A 17,561-nucleotide genomic window follows, 5' to 3' on the forward strand; every position below is an offset into this window, starting at 1 on the left:
CTTGGTGAGGTAGAGCTGTTACAAATTTATGTAGATCCACCAGTCATTAATATTAGCAACCAAAGGAGCCTAGTGATAAAACACCTACTGAATGCTAATAAAAATGTTCATCATCTTAGGTAGTGTTTTATACATGCCTTCCAGGCAATCAGAATAAGTTTACTGTAAAAAAAAAATTTAAAAATTCATATTGTATATAATTAATTATATTTCATGATGGCATATAATAGTTCCATTATTATATGGATTTAGTTACTTAATATTTCAGCCTCTTCTGTTGTAGTATCTGAAAGTTTAGGGTACAATCAGAGTGCTGTGGGCAGGCAGTAGTCTGGGAAGTATTGTCCAGTGAAAAGCACAGAGCAACAGAGTGCAATAGCAACTTAAAAAACTTAAAAACTTAAAAAAACTTGAAAAAAAATAGCACTAGAGCTACCTGAAATGAAACTAATTATAAAAGGTAAGATTGACAAGCAGCAGAAGCAGGAATCCTTGTTTTTTTGTGACCACATGCAAAACAGTGTTGATACTAACACAAGAAAGCAAAACAGACAATGAAAAGCAAACAACTTCCAGATCAAGAAAACTGAAACAACTACAGATGGTTTCAAGAAAAACACTGAGCACCTTTTTTTTTTTTTTTATTACTGTGCTGCAATATACAGTGTATTTGAAGTACAGAAATTCAAAACCAGTAAAACTTCAAAGACCCAAGTGCATTCCCAAGATGTAGTCCACTACTTCAGTGGGTTTCTTGCGCCCCACACGCTGCTCACATGCCAAGCCTTCTCCAGCTGCTCCCCAGCATTTCCAGAATAGTCAGTTACATTGTTCCAACAGCACTATTTCTTTTTGAGAGCTCTCTTTCCTTCTCCTTTCTTTGGTTTTTCCTTCCCACGGAGCTTTTTCAATCGCCTCATCTCCTCCTTGAAATCCTGGTGCTCATCCCTGGACGGGGAAGAAGGAATAAAGTTTACTCTTTTTCTTGGGATGCAGAGATTCTAATAGTCCTCTGAACCATATGCTAATGAAAAAAAAAACCAAAAATCAAAACTTTTTTTAACCATGAAGTCCATACTGAAGCTTGCTGCAATGTATTCCACGTTACTGCTGGCAGTATCACTGAATAATAGCATGAGAGATTTCCTCTGATACTTTCAGAACTAACAGGGTTGTCCTTTTCAGCAACAAGGGGTGTGTGCACATATGTATTACTTCAACTGCATTTATTGATCCCCTCTGTTTCAATGAGCAGTAAACTGCAAAAATCAGCAAGAGACAAGAGTAAGATTTTCCCCCCTGTCATCCAGCTCAGCAGTGCAGCCACAGCACATTGTGTTCCTGTGTTCAGGTCATGAGCTCCTAGGGAAACAGGGCCATGCTGAGCAGTAATTACAGCATGTGGCACTGCTCTCAGGTGACTTCAGGAATGGGTTATGAAGATGGCATCAGTACTGGTAGAATCTTAATAAGAGAATAAAACAGGAAGGACGATGAAGGGGCTGGCAGAGATAATTAATCCTCAATCATTTTCTAATAAGTTCTGTTAATATGTCCCTGTATTTTTTAGTGCAAAATGATTTTCAGAAGTCATAACTGCATCCTATGTGGCCTAAGATTGCTGTGCTGCTATTTTTAAACACACCTTCTCTAAATAGAAACAAAAAGCTTGTGATTTATTACCGGTCTTATTAGTCTATGAGTCTTCATTGCATCATTTTTTTCCTTCTACCAACTCTCTGTATACAGAGCAGCCAGGGAATGAACTTAATAGGGGAAGGAGAAAAGAACATTAACATCACACTGAGGCTTTCTGTGTAAACAGCCAGTCTAGAAAGTGTTGCCACATCCACCTAAATCAAGAGCAATCCTTGATGGTTAGTATTGTCATACTAGCAACAGGTAATCTGTTTTGACTATACAGGGTTTGCAGCCTCAGTTTTAAATATTTTTTTATAGGGCTACCTGATTGAAGTAAAAGGACTGCATTTGACTCCTACTGATGTTCTTCAGCAGTACAATTCTCCCTGATACAGACTGTGGAAGTTAATTTAGAAATTAGACAACTGGTTTGGATGTAGCTGGAATTAACAAGACTATTTAAAACACATTTGAATTTAATTTAATTTATTTTGAAGAATAAAAAGGCCCTCTGGCCTAACAGAGACTTTCTGTCTCTTCTAAATTTCACTTATTAGCTGTTGAATGACTGAGAACTATATGGTAAGTCTGATATTAACATCACTTCTTTTTAGCACATTCATTTGCCATACTCAGAACTACAGACCCATCTCTTGTCTATCAGAAAGCTTTCTTTTCCCCACAAAGCAAAAGCAGGATCTATTTCTTAGGTAACTGCTTGCCCACAATTACACTCAACTCTTCCTCACAAAAGATTACAATTATGGTAAAAGTCAAGACAGAGGTCACTTTGCTCTCCTTGCCCTCAGTGCAACAATCAAATGTCTATTTCCATATGTACCATATTCAGAACTAAACATTTCTCCTCTTTCCCTAGAGGAAATCAACTGCAACAAGACTCCCACCCACCCCTTTCCCATCCCAGTCCTGCTCCCACCCTACAAGAGCAGGAAGTACCTGTAGAGCCCGAAGTAGCGCAGTTTGCTCATGAGGCCGTAGTAGGTGTTGTGAGGGGGGTACCAGTTGTACACCTCCTCCCTCTTGGCCAGGGGCTGCTCACTGAACAGCTTCACCACTTTCATGGATTTGGAGTCAGTGCGCCTGACAACGTCGCCGAATATCTGGGCACTCAGCCGGGCCATGCGAAGGGCATAACTGGAAACATTGGACATCTCCCCAGGAATGGAGGGCACACACAGACAGACGGGCCTTCCTGCAAAAGGAAACACAGGAGTCACAACTCTTAAGATGGCTGAGTAGAACAAGCTATCCCAGAATCAAGGCAAACAAAGGAATGTATCACTCATTTGACATCACACACTCCTTGCATAAAATCAGTCTAATACTCTAGCATGTAATTCTGAGTATAAAGAACATCTACATGAATTCAGGGACAATTCCCAGCAATACCAACTATAAAAGTACCTCCACTGCACCACCATTTACCATGGTTAGCATGGCTTATTAGCAGAACCCACTCAGCTTGCTCAAGACAACCCTTAAACTCCAGCCACAGGGACAATTACAGTATGAACTCTGCCAAAAATCGCACCTGTGTGATACCACTGACTGCTCCACAAGCACAAGGTAAGGCACCACTTGAACATACTGAGAAAACAACCTGCAAGTTTCTCCTCATGGAAGTTTCTCACCCTATTCAAAACATCATTACAATCCATGTAACAACAACTTATTTATAAATCATGTTTCTCTATATGAATCACACAGATCTTTCCCATCTCAATTCCCTTTCCTTGATCATCTCCAGCAGCTTTTTCTCCATTCTTGTTTCAGTCTCTCACAATACCTATTCTTTTTGAGAGGAAAAAAGTAGTTTTCCCATGCCAGATTCTTTTTTCCAAGAAAACCCATCAGCAGCTTCCCATTCTCTTTTAGTCATCACTCACCTAAAAACCTCTGCAACAAAAATGTCCTAAAAATAAAACCATTGGTATCAGGCCACTAGACAACATCCACTCTTCTAAAATAGCATGAGAAGGGTGTTCCCTCAGCTTTTCTAACCCTCCTCATTTTAAGTCTTTACTCTTTGCAGAATAGGTTGTAGTAGACAAGAATAGCAATCCCATAATCCTGTATTTGAAACTTCATCTTGTCTGTACTTTGCCTTTTTGAATGAGTGGTAATACAAATCCTCAGACAAATTAGGCAGGCTTGTTCAAGAGCATGACACTGAGGTTAAAGTTTAAAATTCTTGTTTTGAAAAATATTACACAGCTGATTCCAGAATATGAGCATAACAAATTAAAGATCATGGGTAAGAGTAATCATAGGACAAATGCTAAGTCCACTTCAGTATGATTACACAGGGCCTGTTGTTTAATAACACAAATTTGAAGTATTCATAACCTCATGTGTACATGTATCTGATCATTGGAGGACCTGCTTTGATTTACTCCCATTAGCAAAGCACTCTAAAGGAAGCAGGAAAAAAATCAAGCATGAAAATAATACAAGTAATTTGAGAAGAGAGAATAATGGAGAAAGCAAAAAAAGAGAAGGCAAAGTATCAGAGGCCTTGAGCTATGGCAGTAGGCTTAGGGTGAGAAGACAGAAGCTCTTAAATAATTGCAGGGCAGTACTTCAATGTGAGCGTGTATTACAGGGGGAAATAATCACTACGTTTTGCTAAATCATCTGCTTCAGAACAGCCAGTTCTCCTACATTCTGAGACAAAGGAACAAACTGTCCCCTAAACTCGTCATCCCATGACTCCAAAAGCATGTCCTTATCACCAGACTCAGACACACAATTTACTTACTGCAGCCTTAAAATGAAGATACCTTTCACTCCTGAAAAACGCAAACCTGCGGTCTGAGGAACCTGACTTTCACTTCCGAATCGCTAAAGGAATTAGCCCAAGCTAAGGCTGGAGACCTCCATTAATCCCTGCCCGACCAAGAACGCTTGAGAGAGAAGTAAAGCAAACCCTGCAGACTCCCAAGAGCCGGAGCTATCCAAACCCTGTTCTAGGGTGATTCTGGGAGATGGAAGAGTACTTTCGTTATCGTCACCTTCAGCAATGACATCCTCAGGACTGCCCACAAGGAATGAACACACCTAAAGCACAACCAGTGTTCAGTGCTGCCGCTCCACCTGCTCCCGGCTCTCTACTCCCATCCAAAGCCGTTCCTGTCCCAGGCTAGATTATTTTTTATTCCCGATCCACCAGCTTGTTTCAGACCGCTCCCTTCTCACTCAGAAAACACCAGGAGAACGCTCTTTTCCCCCCGTTCCTTCTGGTTTTTCCCAGGAGCACAGGGGGAAGACCAGGCCGCCACGGAGCTCAACCCGCGCTGGCGCGGCGCCACCTCAGGCCGAGCTCCCCTGAGGGACGGGAGCGCCGGGACGCGCCCGAGGGCTGCGGCTCCCGGGACACGGCCCCGCCCGGGACACAGCCCCGCTCGGCACCCCGGAGCCCGGCACGCCGGAGCCCGGCACCCCCGCTGCTCCCCGCTCACCCCGCGCTGACCCGCGGCCCGAGGAGCGGCGGCGCTGCCGGAGCAGAGGCGGCGCGCACGGGTGACGCGGGGGGCGGGACGGGCGGCCAAGGGCGGGACCTTCCTCCTCCTCTGTCCCCCTCTGCTGCTTGTCCTCCTCCGCGCTCGGTGACGGCTCTCTGGGTGCTGTCCCCGCGGTCATGGAGTCACAGAATATCCAGTGGAAGTGATCCACGAGGCTCTCTGCACAGGACAACCCAAAAGGCCGCACACCACGAGAGGGTCGCACCCTCTTGCGTAAAGAACGTTTTCGTTGTGACTCCTTCTCTTTCATTTGTTTCAAAGCTGCAAGCAGCTTTGGAGTTATATGCTAAATCTAATCATGAAATGAGGAAAGCGGTTATCCTCATTAAAAGCTGGTGACAAGTCTACACAGAGCCTTCTTCTTTGCCAGAGAAGGGTGATGTGAGATGTCCTCACCGACACATCCAGTCAGCAGCCTTGCTCCGTAAGAACATGTCAATACCGTGCTGGTTTTACTCCTGGGAGAAGGCGTGAGTTTACATAAAGAGCTGAAAGCCGTGTCTTCACTTATGGCCTTGACCAAATGCGACAATTTGGGACAAATGTCAAAATCTAATTTTACTGAAAGGAAATGAAGGGAGAGTTTGGGAGCCACAAATGTTTGTCATTCACTGTGTTTCCAAAGCACTCTGAGAGACTGTTTCTCTACTCCAGGTTCAGGGCGTACGTCTCCTGTGCTCCTTGCCAGTTCTTACTGTCGTAACTTTTGCTTCCCTCCTGCTGCTTGTTTTCAAAGATTGTTGTTTAGCTGCATAAATATATCTGCCTTGGCAAATTTACCTGCACAATCTCAGTCTTTCAGCACAGGTGGCCTCTTGGTCTCTTGATACTGGTGAGGGTGGTGGGCTGGTCACTCACCTTCGTGCCCCAAAGCTGAAGTGGGATGTGTGCCCAGGGGAGTCCCTGAGGTGTGGGGATGCTCACCTGACCCTGCTATGCTTCCCCTGGCACCCCTCTGGCCACTGCCAATCCCACCAGACATGAGCTTTCCCAGTGCTTGATTTATGCTAATTTTTAATCAGTGCCAGGAGGTGCTAAATCAGACTCTGTGCAAACATCTGAGTAAATGACAATTATGTGATTGCATTTATATGCCAAACGTGTAACACCATCAAAGGAGGAAATTTGGTATGTCTGGAGCGCCCCATTTTCTAGAAGAGCAGATTCTGCCAAGCATTGAACAAATTGTTATTCTGTCACCCTTCCTTTTTTAATTTTCTGTCACCTTTTCCATGCTTGTCACAGGCAGAGCAGCCTCATGGCCTGGGCAACCCAGTCCCTTTCTTGTCCTTTTTGAAAATTGGCACAATCCCCTAATTTCCTTTATATTCCTGATCTAGTGGAAGGTTTCCCTGCCCATGGCAGGGAGGGGTTGGAACTAAATAATATTTAAGGTCCCTTCTGACCCAAGTATGATTCTGTGATTAATAAGAGTTAACATTCATGGAATTTCTTTAGCCAGTTATTCAAACACTGTCATATAAAATTTCTCTATATATCCTAATTTTAAAATGTTTGCTCTAATAGATCTTGTCTACCATTTTCATTACTGACTAATGGACAGAAAAATGCTTCTTTTTTTTTTTTTTCCCTAAGATAAGAAAAGTGTCTCTTCCTTAATTTTTCTAAGAAGGAAAGAGATTTTTAGCACTTCTTCCAATTTTGTGCTATTTTACCATCTCTAGACATACACATCAGCACTGTTGCACCTCTCATTTTCCTGTCTCTATTCACACCATTTATGCCTTTTCTGTAGTCTTAATTTTTTTTGTATTAACAGACTATTTTTCCCTATATTTTTGTCTTTCTATGTTGTTCTATACCATGCTTTTAACTTTTGAGTGTTTCCTTCACCCTGCTGCTGAGACGAAGTTGTCCTTCAGCCAAAATTGGCCATTTTGTTAATTAAGCAATCATGACTTTATGGAGTAAGATCATAAGTATTCTCATTTACATTTCTATCTCTATTTTTGAATCACAATTTTCTCGTCATTTCTCCCATCTTGACGGAGAAGGTCTTTCTGAAGCGTGTGTGTGTGTGAAAGAGAGAGAGGAGGGCAGGGGGAGAGAGAGACAATTTCCCTGACTGGGACTGTCCTTTGTCCTTGTTATAACAACTGTCCTTGCTATAATCAAATGATAATTGCTGGCTCCTAAACAACCACCCCTTTTTGTTCTGTGGTGAAGTTGTTTAAACATTATGAGTCAAAAAATACTTCTTCCATGCAGACTGGAATAAATTCTGTCACAGAAAATAAGTTTTTGGAAAGTGTAATGAGTCGTGGCTTCTGGCTATTGGGGCTTTTTCCTCACATAGCTTCAAACTGAGGACACTTCTGGTGCCTTGGAGGGATAAGCAACCTGATTGTCTGCAGCCATCCCCACTCCAGTCCACCCCTCCTTAACAAGGTTAGTCGGAACAAGTTACTGTCCCTGCATCTCTAAAATAATGAGACTGGTTTCATGTGCATTCTTAGCTTCTCAATCTTCAAATTTCTTTATTTATGTTAAAGGATTTCCCCAGAAAAGTATTTTAATGTTCCATTTTGGTAAACCATCCTGCCAGATTCATCAGTAGTTACATCAGTTCAATCTCATCCCTCCTCATCAATGAAAATATTTTACTTACATGTTACCCACACTCTGAAAGCTGGCTTATAGACCACTGGAAAACATCTTGCACTTTCCCTCAAAGTATTGTTGCTGCCTCTACTTGCAGGCTCCAGTATGGCCTTTTTGGTGTGGTGGAAGCACAAATATGAAAAGGTCTGCATTAGTTAAATTTTTCTGCCTTTTTGCTCTGTCAGCCATTACTATTATTATTATTATTATTATTATTATTATTATTATTATTATTATATCAAAGTAAAAATGTGCACTTACAAGAGCCTATTTATGTCACTGTAGCACTGTTGTTGCTGTGGTTATGAGGAGAATTGCTTGCAGAGCACCCAGCCAGGGTTAGCGTGCCAGTAAGGCAGCATACAGATACTCAGGATGGAAAATCAGGGTCACATCAGTCAACAGAACAGCAACTCAACACATCTGCAAATTTGCAGAGACAGAGAATGATCTGGTTTGCAATCCATGGACCCAAAAAGCCTTGCTCACCTTATCTGGGACACTGTGTCTCCTTATATTCTGCCAGGGAATGTAAACTCAACATCCCCACCCCGAGGTCTTCACAGTCCAAATGAGACTTGGCATGCTAAGGATTGGAATGATGCAGCAGAGACTGACTACAGGAATGGATAGGTTTGTGATGAGCTGAATTCTAAGGACATGTTGTTAGATCCTCCTGAGCTTTTTGTTGCAAACAGAGCGAAGTGTTTGGACTTGTTAGTAGTTATTTACCAGAAAATCAGTCGGGGATGGCCGAGTGAAAAAGCTCCTAGAAAGGAGTTAAAGGAGAGTGAGCTGACATGGGGTAGAAGACAACAAGGGTATCCTCTGTACAGGGGCTGTTGGAAGAAAGAAATGAAGGGAGTGGAGAGACATTCATGGAACACATGCAAAGCAGCCAAAAATAAAAAGAGACCTCATGATGAAGTACAATAAAGACCTTTTTACAAATAGTTGGCAAAAATTTTGTCTGGAGTTATATTATTTGATCAATAGTGATCTGGAAATGTTTATTTAGTTAATTCATTTTGTATATCTATTTTAGTTATAACTGAATGACAGCTTTAAGGCAAAATTTTGACAAAATGCAACACTTGATCCATTGTTTGTCCTGAGAAGGCAAAGGTATACCCAGAAAGGAAAAAAAAATAGCCGTGACAGTTTGCTCATTGGTGCTTGTTTATTGACATTTAGAAGAAAGAAGAGTCTGAACTTGTATAATTTGATCTTGGAAATGAAGAATTTGAGAAGTACCTGTATGACAAAGTGATCAACTTCCCTCCTAAGCCTTATGCTTAAGATGCTGTAACATGATCTCTAACATTTTCTTGTTTTAAATACTGGCATGAGGGAACAAGATCATCTGAGTAAGTAGAAGGACCCTCTGAGCATTTGGTAAAACTGCGTTGGCTACATACGTGTTTAGAAATCATTAGTTATTCATTATGTGTTCATGATTAATTGGCAAACTTCAACTGTATTTTGTTGCACAGTGATTCGTGCTGAGCCACGGAGACATCTGAATTGCAAATCCCTCTGGAAAGAATGTGTAGTGTTAAGAGACTGACAGACTTTGGGTGGGCATTTGAAGGATATTTTGACTTTAAAGTAACTCATCAAACTAATGCCAGAGTGGAATCCACAAAAATGTCACTATTAAATACTGCCGCTCCAGCTCTCTAACACTGGGAACACTCAGGAGGGAGATGCAGCGTAAGAGAAAAACAGAAATTATTTTTCAAAGCCTGTTGGCATCTTGAGTTTATTGCTTTCCCCAACAGCAGGGCCGTTGAGGCAGCCTTTCCTCCTCCTGGGGAAAGAGAGCCAGTGCCGTTTGTCTCTAGTGCAGTGGCCTCAGAGTGATGCCTGAAATGATATTGGCAGTTCTGCAGCAGATCTGTAACACATCCATTTTAATGGAAGATGAACGGTCTGGTGTAGCGGGTGCTGCACAAAGCTGAACAGGCAATGGATGCTGTGGATCTCCACACGCTTCCATGTTTGTCTTCTAGACTCACTAATTTGTAGTTCAACAATATGTCAAAATAAATGGCCAGTGATAGATTTCAGTGAAGTACTTAAGACTGGAGAGAAGGGATATTTCTTAGTGGTTAGATGAAGGGTTTGGGAATGGGAATTGTTGAATCTTGGGGTTTTTTTGCAGCTCCATTACTAACTCACTGGATGACCTTAAGCAAGTTAATTAACCTATCTGCCATTTCATACCTCTGTAAACTGGGGAAAATAATGTCTGCTTCAGAAATGGGTTGTGAAGGTGAATTAATTCTTAGAAAATGCTTCAGCTTCCCCTTATGGAAAACATACTACAGAAGTGTTGTTGTTACTTTATTAACAACATGCACATAAAACTTTTAAAGGAAACGGTAACAAAGACACATCTTTTTTGGCTGGGACAGAGGATTGCAGAGGGGAGAAAAAAAAGGAAAAATATTAAAATGACAGAATCAGCAAAAGAGAAGAAATAATGAAGACATCTGGCTCACTGCTGATAAAAGATCTTGTAGTTTCTCTTCCATCACTCCTTGCAACACTCATCTGAAAGGACATCCACCAAGGCTTTCAAATGGGGTCAAAAAGCTGTTAATCTCTAATTCTGTTTGACCAAGTGTGAAAACAGAGTGAATAAAAATGTTCCAGCAATAGAATTTTCAGGGATACATCAATCTCTTAAACATAAAATTCGAGGAGATTAGTTGGGTCTGTTTGAGTTCACATTTCTTCAAGCCAAACTCTTTTCAAGATACTGTCTTGGATCTAGACCTCTCGGGTTTGTCAGCTGATGGCTCCCCTGAGTTTCAGAAGTTTTTAATTTCGTATATCCCTGTTGACCTCTATGGTGCATTTCAATGCAACTTTCTCTCTGTGTTTTCCTGGTTTAGGTCCCTTCTTATCTTAGGTTATCTTGACCAATGCTGATCACAGGATACATTGTTAGGTCTTTGCAAGCACTCTGGATAGCCACTCTGGCTGCCTTGATTTGTAATTCAGCAGATTTTTCCAAGATCTGGCTGGACTCACAGATACCCAGTCATTTCAGTAATGCTCTTTGTAGACCTAAACAGCATTGATCAACCTTTCCCCCTCACAGAGTCTTTTGAAGGCAGAGTTATGGAAACAGATAATAATTTTGGTTTTAGTTTGGAGTTCTTTGCTGCACTCCTGGTGGGTGACATGAGGCTGCTGTTAGTTATGTAACCAGAGCTGCTCTCTGTTTCTGAATTTGCCTGCCTAGAGAGTCATAATCAATCCTGCATGCAATTCTCAGCCTCAGTTGCTTCAGCCTGTAAGAAGCATTCTGCAGAGGCTTTTTTTGGTTCAGTTCTTTCTCTCTGACCTTGCTAGTACCCAGGCTAAGTCGTGCTGCTACACATGCCTTCTGGACATTTGTCCCCTTTTTCCTAAGAAAAATGCCTTCTTCAGATATTATATCTGTGAGTCCCATTTTTTTTTTAATTATTTCTTTCTTTATTTATTTTTTTTCCCTTGGGAAAGTTTGTCCTTAGTCCTGGAAACATTATTTCTCTGGAAACAAGTAACTTCTTGCAGGCCAGTTTGTTTATCATGGGCCATCTGGGCATGGTCAGAGAAACTTGCTACTCCCATGGTTTCTTGTTTGGTGGGTACTTACTGGAGGCCTTTGCAGAAAAGGGGAATAAATGTCTGTCTTTCATGGCCCAGCAGTTCTCACTGGAACAACTTCAGAGTACAAGGTATAATTGTGAAATCACAGCTCTAAAGCTTGAGGTGGGGAAATGAGCTGCACAAGTGGATGAACTCTGAAGAATGAACAACCTTATTTTGCTGCAAATATACTTGGTGATAATAAATGAAGAGAAGTAAATGTAAAACTGTTGAAGATGGCAGCATGCTTGAGTCTAAATAGAAAGTATATCATCCTAGATGTCAACTGTTTTTACAGCAGCACACAATATATTTTTATACACCTTTTTAAAATAAATTATTAAAATGAATCTACTCTGCTAGGACTTCACAGCCAAATAGAATAGATGAAGACTGAAGTCTTGCTTCTGAGTCTTGTTCCAAATTGAAGGAGTGCTTTTAGAGGATATAATTTTTCCAAGCAGATGTTGGTTTTTGGTTAGCTTACTGGTTTTCTCTCCAGTTGCTTCTGTGATGGTTTCTTATGATCTATGGATTCTGATTTTTAATTAATCATAGTTCTTCTTTTGTGACTAAAAGAAGCAACAAATTTCATTGGTAGCTGAGAGCCAATCAGAGGTGTGATACACTCATTATGAAACACAACATATCCATCTACAAAGGCTGTGGCACTTTCACTGGATTAGTTCACAAACACTGCTGATAGAAAAAAATCTCTGGGAATGAACAATGTATTCTGAAATCTGTCAGAAGTTTAGGGAAGGTTGTACAGTGTGCCTTGCCATGTCAGGCAAACTAATAGTACTGCAGATGCACTTTTACATTAGGCTGCTTATATGAACTACATATTGATGTAGTACAGAAAAACCAGAATTAATCAGGCTTTAGTATATTGAAGATCAATGTGTTAGATATAACTTTAAGAATAAAAGCCTCTTCTTACCAAATATGCTTATTTTTGGCAGACAGAGGTCTGAGTTTTTGCTCTCAGTCAGTACTCTTTGGCACTAATATCTCGTCTCTGCCATCCTGGATTCTTCTTGCTATTTCTATAAGAGTCACAAGATCTATGAATTTTAATGAAGTGATATCTCCTGTTTTCAGCTGAGCCCAGTGGTGGTGATGTTGAGAGCCATCTTGCTTTTGTAGCTGGCTTTAGGCAGCAAGTGACCTTGCTGTACAGCTCCTGCATTCAGAGCAATGTCACCTTCCTCACTGCAGCAGGCAAAGGGTTTTTCCTGTAGCAGGATTTTGGGTAGGAGGCTGGGCTTGACATATCCAAAAGGTAAACAGGGGGAAGCAGAGATGGGCTTGAACAAAACAGCAGTCCTCATAGCAAGGCTTTTGGGGAAACAGGTCTGTTCCTGTGGAAGCCTGTCCAGTTCAGAGAAGAAGAAGCTGTAGAATATGAAGATGTTGACTACTAAGCTGGCAAGACAGTAAGTAAGCAGGACACAGAGCGGCTGCTGTGATCTCAGAGAGCAGCACATTGGAGCTGAATCTCTGCCTGTGACATCTGGGGCTAAGATCTGTTTTCTGTTGTAGGGAGATGAATTTTAAAGGGCCTGGAGGGCTAAATATTGCACTTGTGCTTTAGCTGAGTTGTCTCCCAGCAGAACTTTCTCTTTCAATAGAGGCTTACACTTGTGCAGTTTAGGCTTTTTCATTTTCTTTAAAACTTTCTTGTTTCTCCTCTGTTATTGGAAGCACTTGAGTGTTTACCCAGGACTCAAGAGACAGGAATGGTTTTCCCAAGTATTTTACTTTAGAACTCAGCATGTTAAATGTGGCATGATCTACATTTAGATCTTACCACCTGGCTGAAGAAACTAAAGCTGTTGGCAATTCCTTCAGAGGTGAAGTGATATCTCCCAAGTCTTTCTGCAGTTTACCACAGTGCCCACAGACACTTGGGATGTGTGGAGGCGATGCAGGGATTCAGGGATAATGTTTGCAGTAGGCTGAGTTTGCCTCCCTGGCCTTGTTTACTGTACCTTATAACTCTGCTAAACTTCAACTACTTAGGCTGATGTTTTCCAAGCCTGATGTCCACACTGGATAGTTTGGGGAAAGTTTTGTTTAAAGTAGTTCATCCTTGTTATGCCTGAGCTTAAAAGCATTCCTGGAGATGTTCTCACGAGGAGTGGTGATTATCATACATAGTAATCCACCGTGTCCACAGTGCAGCCTTAGGTTGTTAACAGTGATATGGTTTTGACAGCTGATAGTTAAATAATGAAGAGTAAATTTTAACAGGAGGAAGCAATTTTAGTGAAAAACCAACAGCATTTTATTTTGTTTTGTTTTGTTTTGTCTTTGGGAAAACAACATTACACTGTGGTTCTTTTTATCTGTGTACTGTCTTTTACTGGTCTCTGTGTGAGGCCATTTAGTGTCGGCCATTCCCTCTGCTTTATTGAAAAATATGATATAGGACTTCTCACCTACCTGTCCTCCTGCGTTCTGCCCAGCAATTCATTTTGCTTCCTCCAAAACCAAATCTGTTCTTTTGATGGTATGCTCCATTCAGCTCCTGACCCCATATCAATTCTGCCTTAGCTCCTGTGTGCTTCCCCTGTTCATCACAACCTCAGGTCAGTAAATCAAGACTCCAAGAAAATACCAGAATAAATATTGCCTGTGGACTGTCATTCACTTTTTGTGGTCATGAGGTAAAATACATGATCACATCCTCCTTTCTGCCCAGATTCTGTTTTCATTCACGCCAGATGACAGATGAACCAGGACTCTGCAGTCCTGAGATGGTGGCTGTTTGGTGGACAGTGTTGAGGCTCAGTAGAGAGCCTAGCAGATGAAGATGGGTAGGAAAAATCATGGTCACGGGCATTTGAATTGAAATTGAGAATTGGATTTTTTTCTACCCTTTGTGAGAGTTTCTGTTATGAAGTTGGTGACTCAAAAAGATTACATTCTTCCCAAATTCTGTCCATGTGCCCCCCATTTTCTGTGTATCCAGTTTCAGTCACCCATGACTAATTTATGGAAATACTGCCAACGGTGCCTAGAGCAAAAGGGGCTGTGAGATATTCTCTGAGGAAGGAAGGTGCTAAGTACTCTGGAAGTTTAGGTTCTAAGTTTCTTTAATAGAGTACCCAAAATACACTGACACGTTTGAAAATACTGCCTTTTATCTCTGTCCCTCAGCAGGGAGCTGTGAAGATAAGTTCCTTGATGTTTGTAAAAAACCCCCAGCCCTCCAACACTACAATTAGAGCACCACTATAGAAAAGCCCATGAGGAAATTAATCATTCTGTATGCAATGCAAGATCTGGATGCTTTGCAATAAATAGTACATGCACCACACATTGGATGATAAGGATAGGAGAAAATTTGAATAGTGTTCATTAAGTGAGCAACATTCATCCTTTGCACTATAAAAAATGGGAGACCCATGGAAACAAAAATCATGTTATTAAAGATCGTATCATAGTGTGTTTGCATGTTGAGCAAATTAATTCTCCATGGGTGATCTTAAATCTGGCCTTCACTAAGTTGCTTAACTTTACAATCAAAATGCTTTTTTTTTTTTTTTTTTGAGAGAGAGCAGAACTAATCTCTTTGGGGAGTTGCCAGTGGGGAGGGCAGAGGACATCTAGCTAGGTGCTGTTGAGTGCATCTAGATATCAGCGTGTGCACAGCTACACATGAGTGTGTAGACAGCTGTGTGCCTATTCTCTGTGTCTCTCTGTGTGTGTATGTGTGTGTGGCTAGCCTGTGTTTATGCAGCTGGCTGATACTGCTCTTTGAAAAACTCTTTTTCTATGAAAAAAAAACAGATAGAAGGGACACTGACAACTGCTTAATGCCTGGGGTTTAGATAACAAACTTTTATATGGTGTTTTGTTGTTCATATCCTCCTTTATAGAGCCTCTGCTTGGTTCTGAGTCACCTGAACATCCAAAATCTGTTTGAATGATGGGTCAAGTGTTTGTGGAAGTTATCATAAGATGCTTTCATGGTAGCTTCTTTTATGGCTGTGTTACTAGGAGGGCTGACATGCTGAGGATTCGTGGAGGCCAGTATTCAAGGTGCACTGGAATGATAAAAAATATTAGTAGACGTAATTTGTTATATCTATGTTTGGTTTGATTACTGTCTTGTGTTTGAAATCCTGTAATTAGGGCAGCGAACTGCCTCCAGAGCCTGTACTGCTTCAGGTAATACAACACTAGGACGAGTTCCTTTGTCTTCAGTAGGTGATTCTTTACAAAGAATGAAGACTGGAGCCCATGTAAATTAAACATCACCTCTGGGGAGCTGAAGATCACAGAGAGAGCAGGGAAATACTGAGGGTCATCTCTCCCTGTTGAATAACTGAATTAGACGTATAGATCCCCGCAATGGGCAGCGCCTTGACTCGCTCGATCCCCTCCCCCACTAGATGGCACTGAATTCTTTTTCTTTAAACGAAAAAAAAAAAAAAAAAAAAAAAAGACGAAGGGAGAAAAATATGGTGGAGGTCATTTTTGTTGTAGAAAAGACCCCAAAAAACCAAAACAGACCCCCCCCCCCCAAAAAAAATAATAAAAGCAAACCGACGAAGGAAGGCAAATTGCTATTGGTTGTGCATTTACTCTGTCCATTTACCCTGCCTTTCCCCCCTCCTAGCCCCAGACCCCACCTCTGTGTACCTTTTACAGGCGCTCGCTTTGCTTTTGTGTCTGGAGCTCTCTGGAGAGGCGCGGTGGTCGCTGGAGGATGCTCGGGAGAGCGGAAACGATGCTGGGAGGGAATGGAGAGGAGGCTGGCCCTGGCTGGAGGACACCATCCGTAGTGAGGTCTAGCAGGCAGCTTGGCTCTGGACAAGGAATAGCCTCTGAACAGACTCACCGGGCTCCGCTCCTCTGTCCCATGCCTTCAGACATTTTTCCTGTGCACCCGTGTGCTACAGATTTCTCCCTGGATCACTGAAATCGTGATCCGCAGAAAAAAAAAGCCTCAGCTTTCAATCCATCGCTGAAACTGCATTTTCACTCCCTGATTCATTTAAGACCCATGAATTAGCGCCCTGTGCTGAGATGTCCTTAATTCACTGTCGGGAGCGGTTTCCGTGTCGTGTGCCCAAATGTGCGTGGAGGGGTTGTGGGTTTGTTTTTTTTTAAGTGTCCTTCTCCCAGCTTACATTCAACGGAAGATTGTGTATTTTTTCAATAAGGATTGTTTTTTCCCCACTCTGGTGAGGCAGGGGTGGGGTGGGAGGAAGAGAATTTAATAATGACCTGTTTGTGCTGAGAAGGGGCTGTCTGTAATAATCCCTGTTAGAGACACAGGAAAGGTTCCTAATGCCTGCAGCATGCAATATTCTCCCCTCCTGAAAAAAAGGAATAATAATGATGATGATGAAGGAGAAAAATGTTTAATTTTGAGAGTTAAAGAGGGACTAAAATACAACAATTTCTCTTACAGTTATATGTTTAAGGTGACTTGCAGAAAGATATAGACTGTATCTGATAAAGCTACAAATGTAAGCAAAAAAAAAACAACAAACAAAAAAAACCCCACAGAAACTGCCACTGAAATGCCTTTTCGGAGAAAAAGATAAAACCTGGAACCGAATGTCAATTTTTGGCTTTCATGCCAATGCTTAAGAATAAAAAGAGGGAACAAGTCTGGCTTCTCTAGGTACTAAAGTCCTCCTGCCCCAAACCGTCTTGCTGTCCTGGAGTGTGATGGGAAAACCTGGCACCTGGATCTTCCTGAGTCCAACCAAATCTTGGTTCTTTGGACTGTAATCCTAATGTTTAACAAGAAGGAATTATATGATTTTCCCATCCTCTCACATATTTTTGGCCAGTATAACAAGAAAAAACATTTCTAATAGTTGGGTCCTCCATTCTGCTCTTAGTCCCAGTCTTCCAATTCTGTCTAAACTGGATGTTTAGACTAGAAAACAATTTTGCTTTCCAGTTCAATCTAAATAGAGAATAAACATAGCAGGCTCTTGTGCTTAAACAGAAAATCCAACAATCAGCCAAAAAATATGGTTCATAAAATTAAGCCTGTTCCCTGTTCTCATCCTTCAGCTTTGGACTTGATGCTAAAAACTGACAAAGAAATCCAGGTGCACTTTCATCTCTGTGTGGGTGTGATAT

General features: G+C 41.5%; 1 protein-coding gene across 2 annotated transcripts; it reads right to left on the minus strand.

The window, feature by feature from the left end:
- Window positions 1–603: 603 nt before the first annotated feature.
- LOC131573729 (small ribosomal subunit protein mS33-like) lies at window positions 604–5,270 on the minus strand. 2 transcript variants are annotated; one of them, XM_058827947.1, is made up of 3 exons: window positions 5,132–5,230; window positions 2,599–2,854; window positions 604–948 (listed from the first exon to the last, which is right to left on the minus strand). In XM_058827947.1, the coding sequence occupies exons 2-3, from the start codon at window positions 2,811–2,813 to the stop codon at window positions 843–845; spliced, it is 321 nt and encodes a 106-aa protein (XP_058683930.1). In that variant the 5' UTR covers window positions 2,814–2,854; window positions 5,132–5,230; the 3' UTR covers window positions 604–842. The 2 variants fall into 2 exon arrangements, with proteins under 2 accessions (XP_058683930.1, XP_058683929.1); XM_058827946.1 differs by having other exon boundaries at window positions 605–948; window positions 5,121–5,270.
- Window positions 5,271–17,561: the final 12,291 nt, after the last annotated feature.

Source organism: Poecile atricapillus, chromosome Z, assembly GCF_030490865.1.
Source record: "Poecile atricapillus isolate bPoeAtr1 chromosome Z, bPoeAtr1.hap1, whole genome shotgun sequence".
Taxonomy (NCBI): Eukaryota; Metazoa; Chordata; class Aves; order Passeriformes; family Paridae; genus Poecile; species Poecile atricapillus.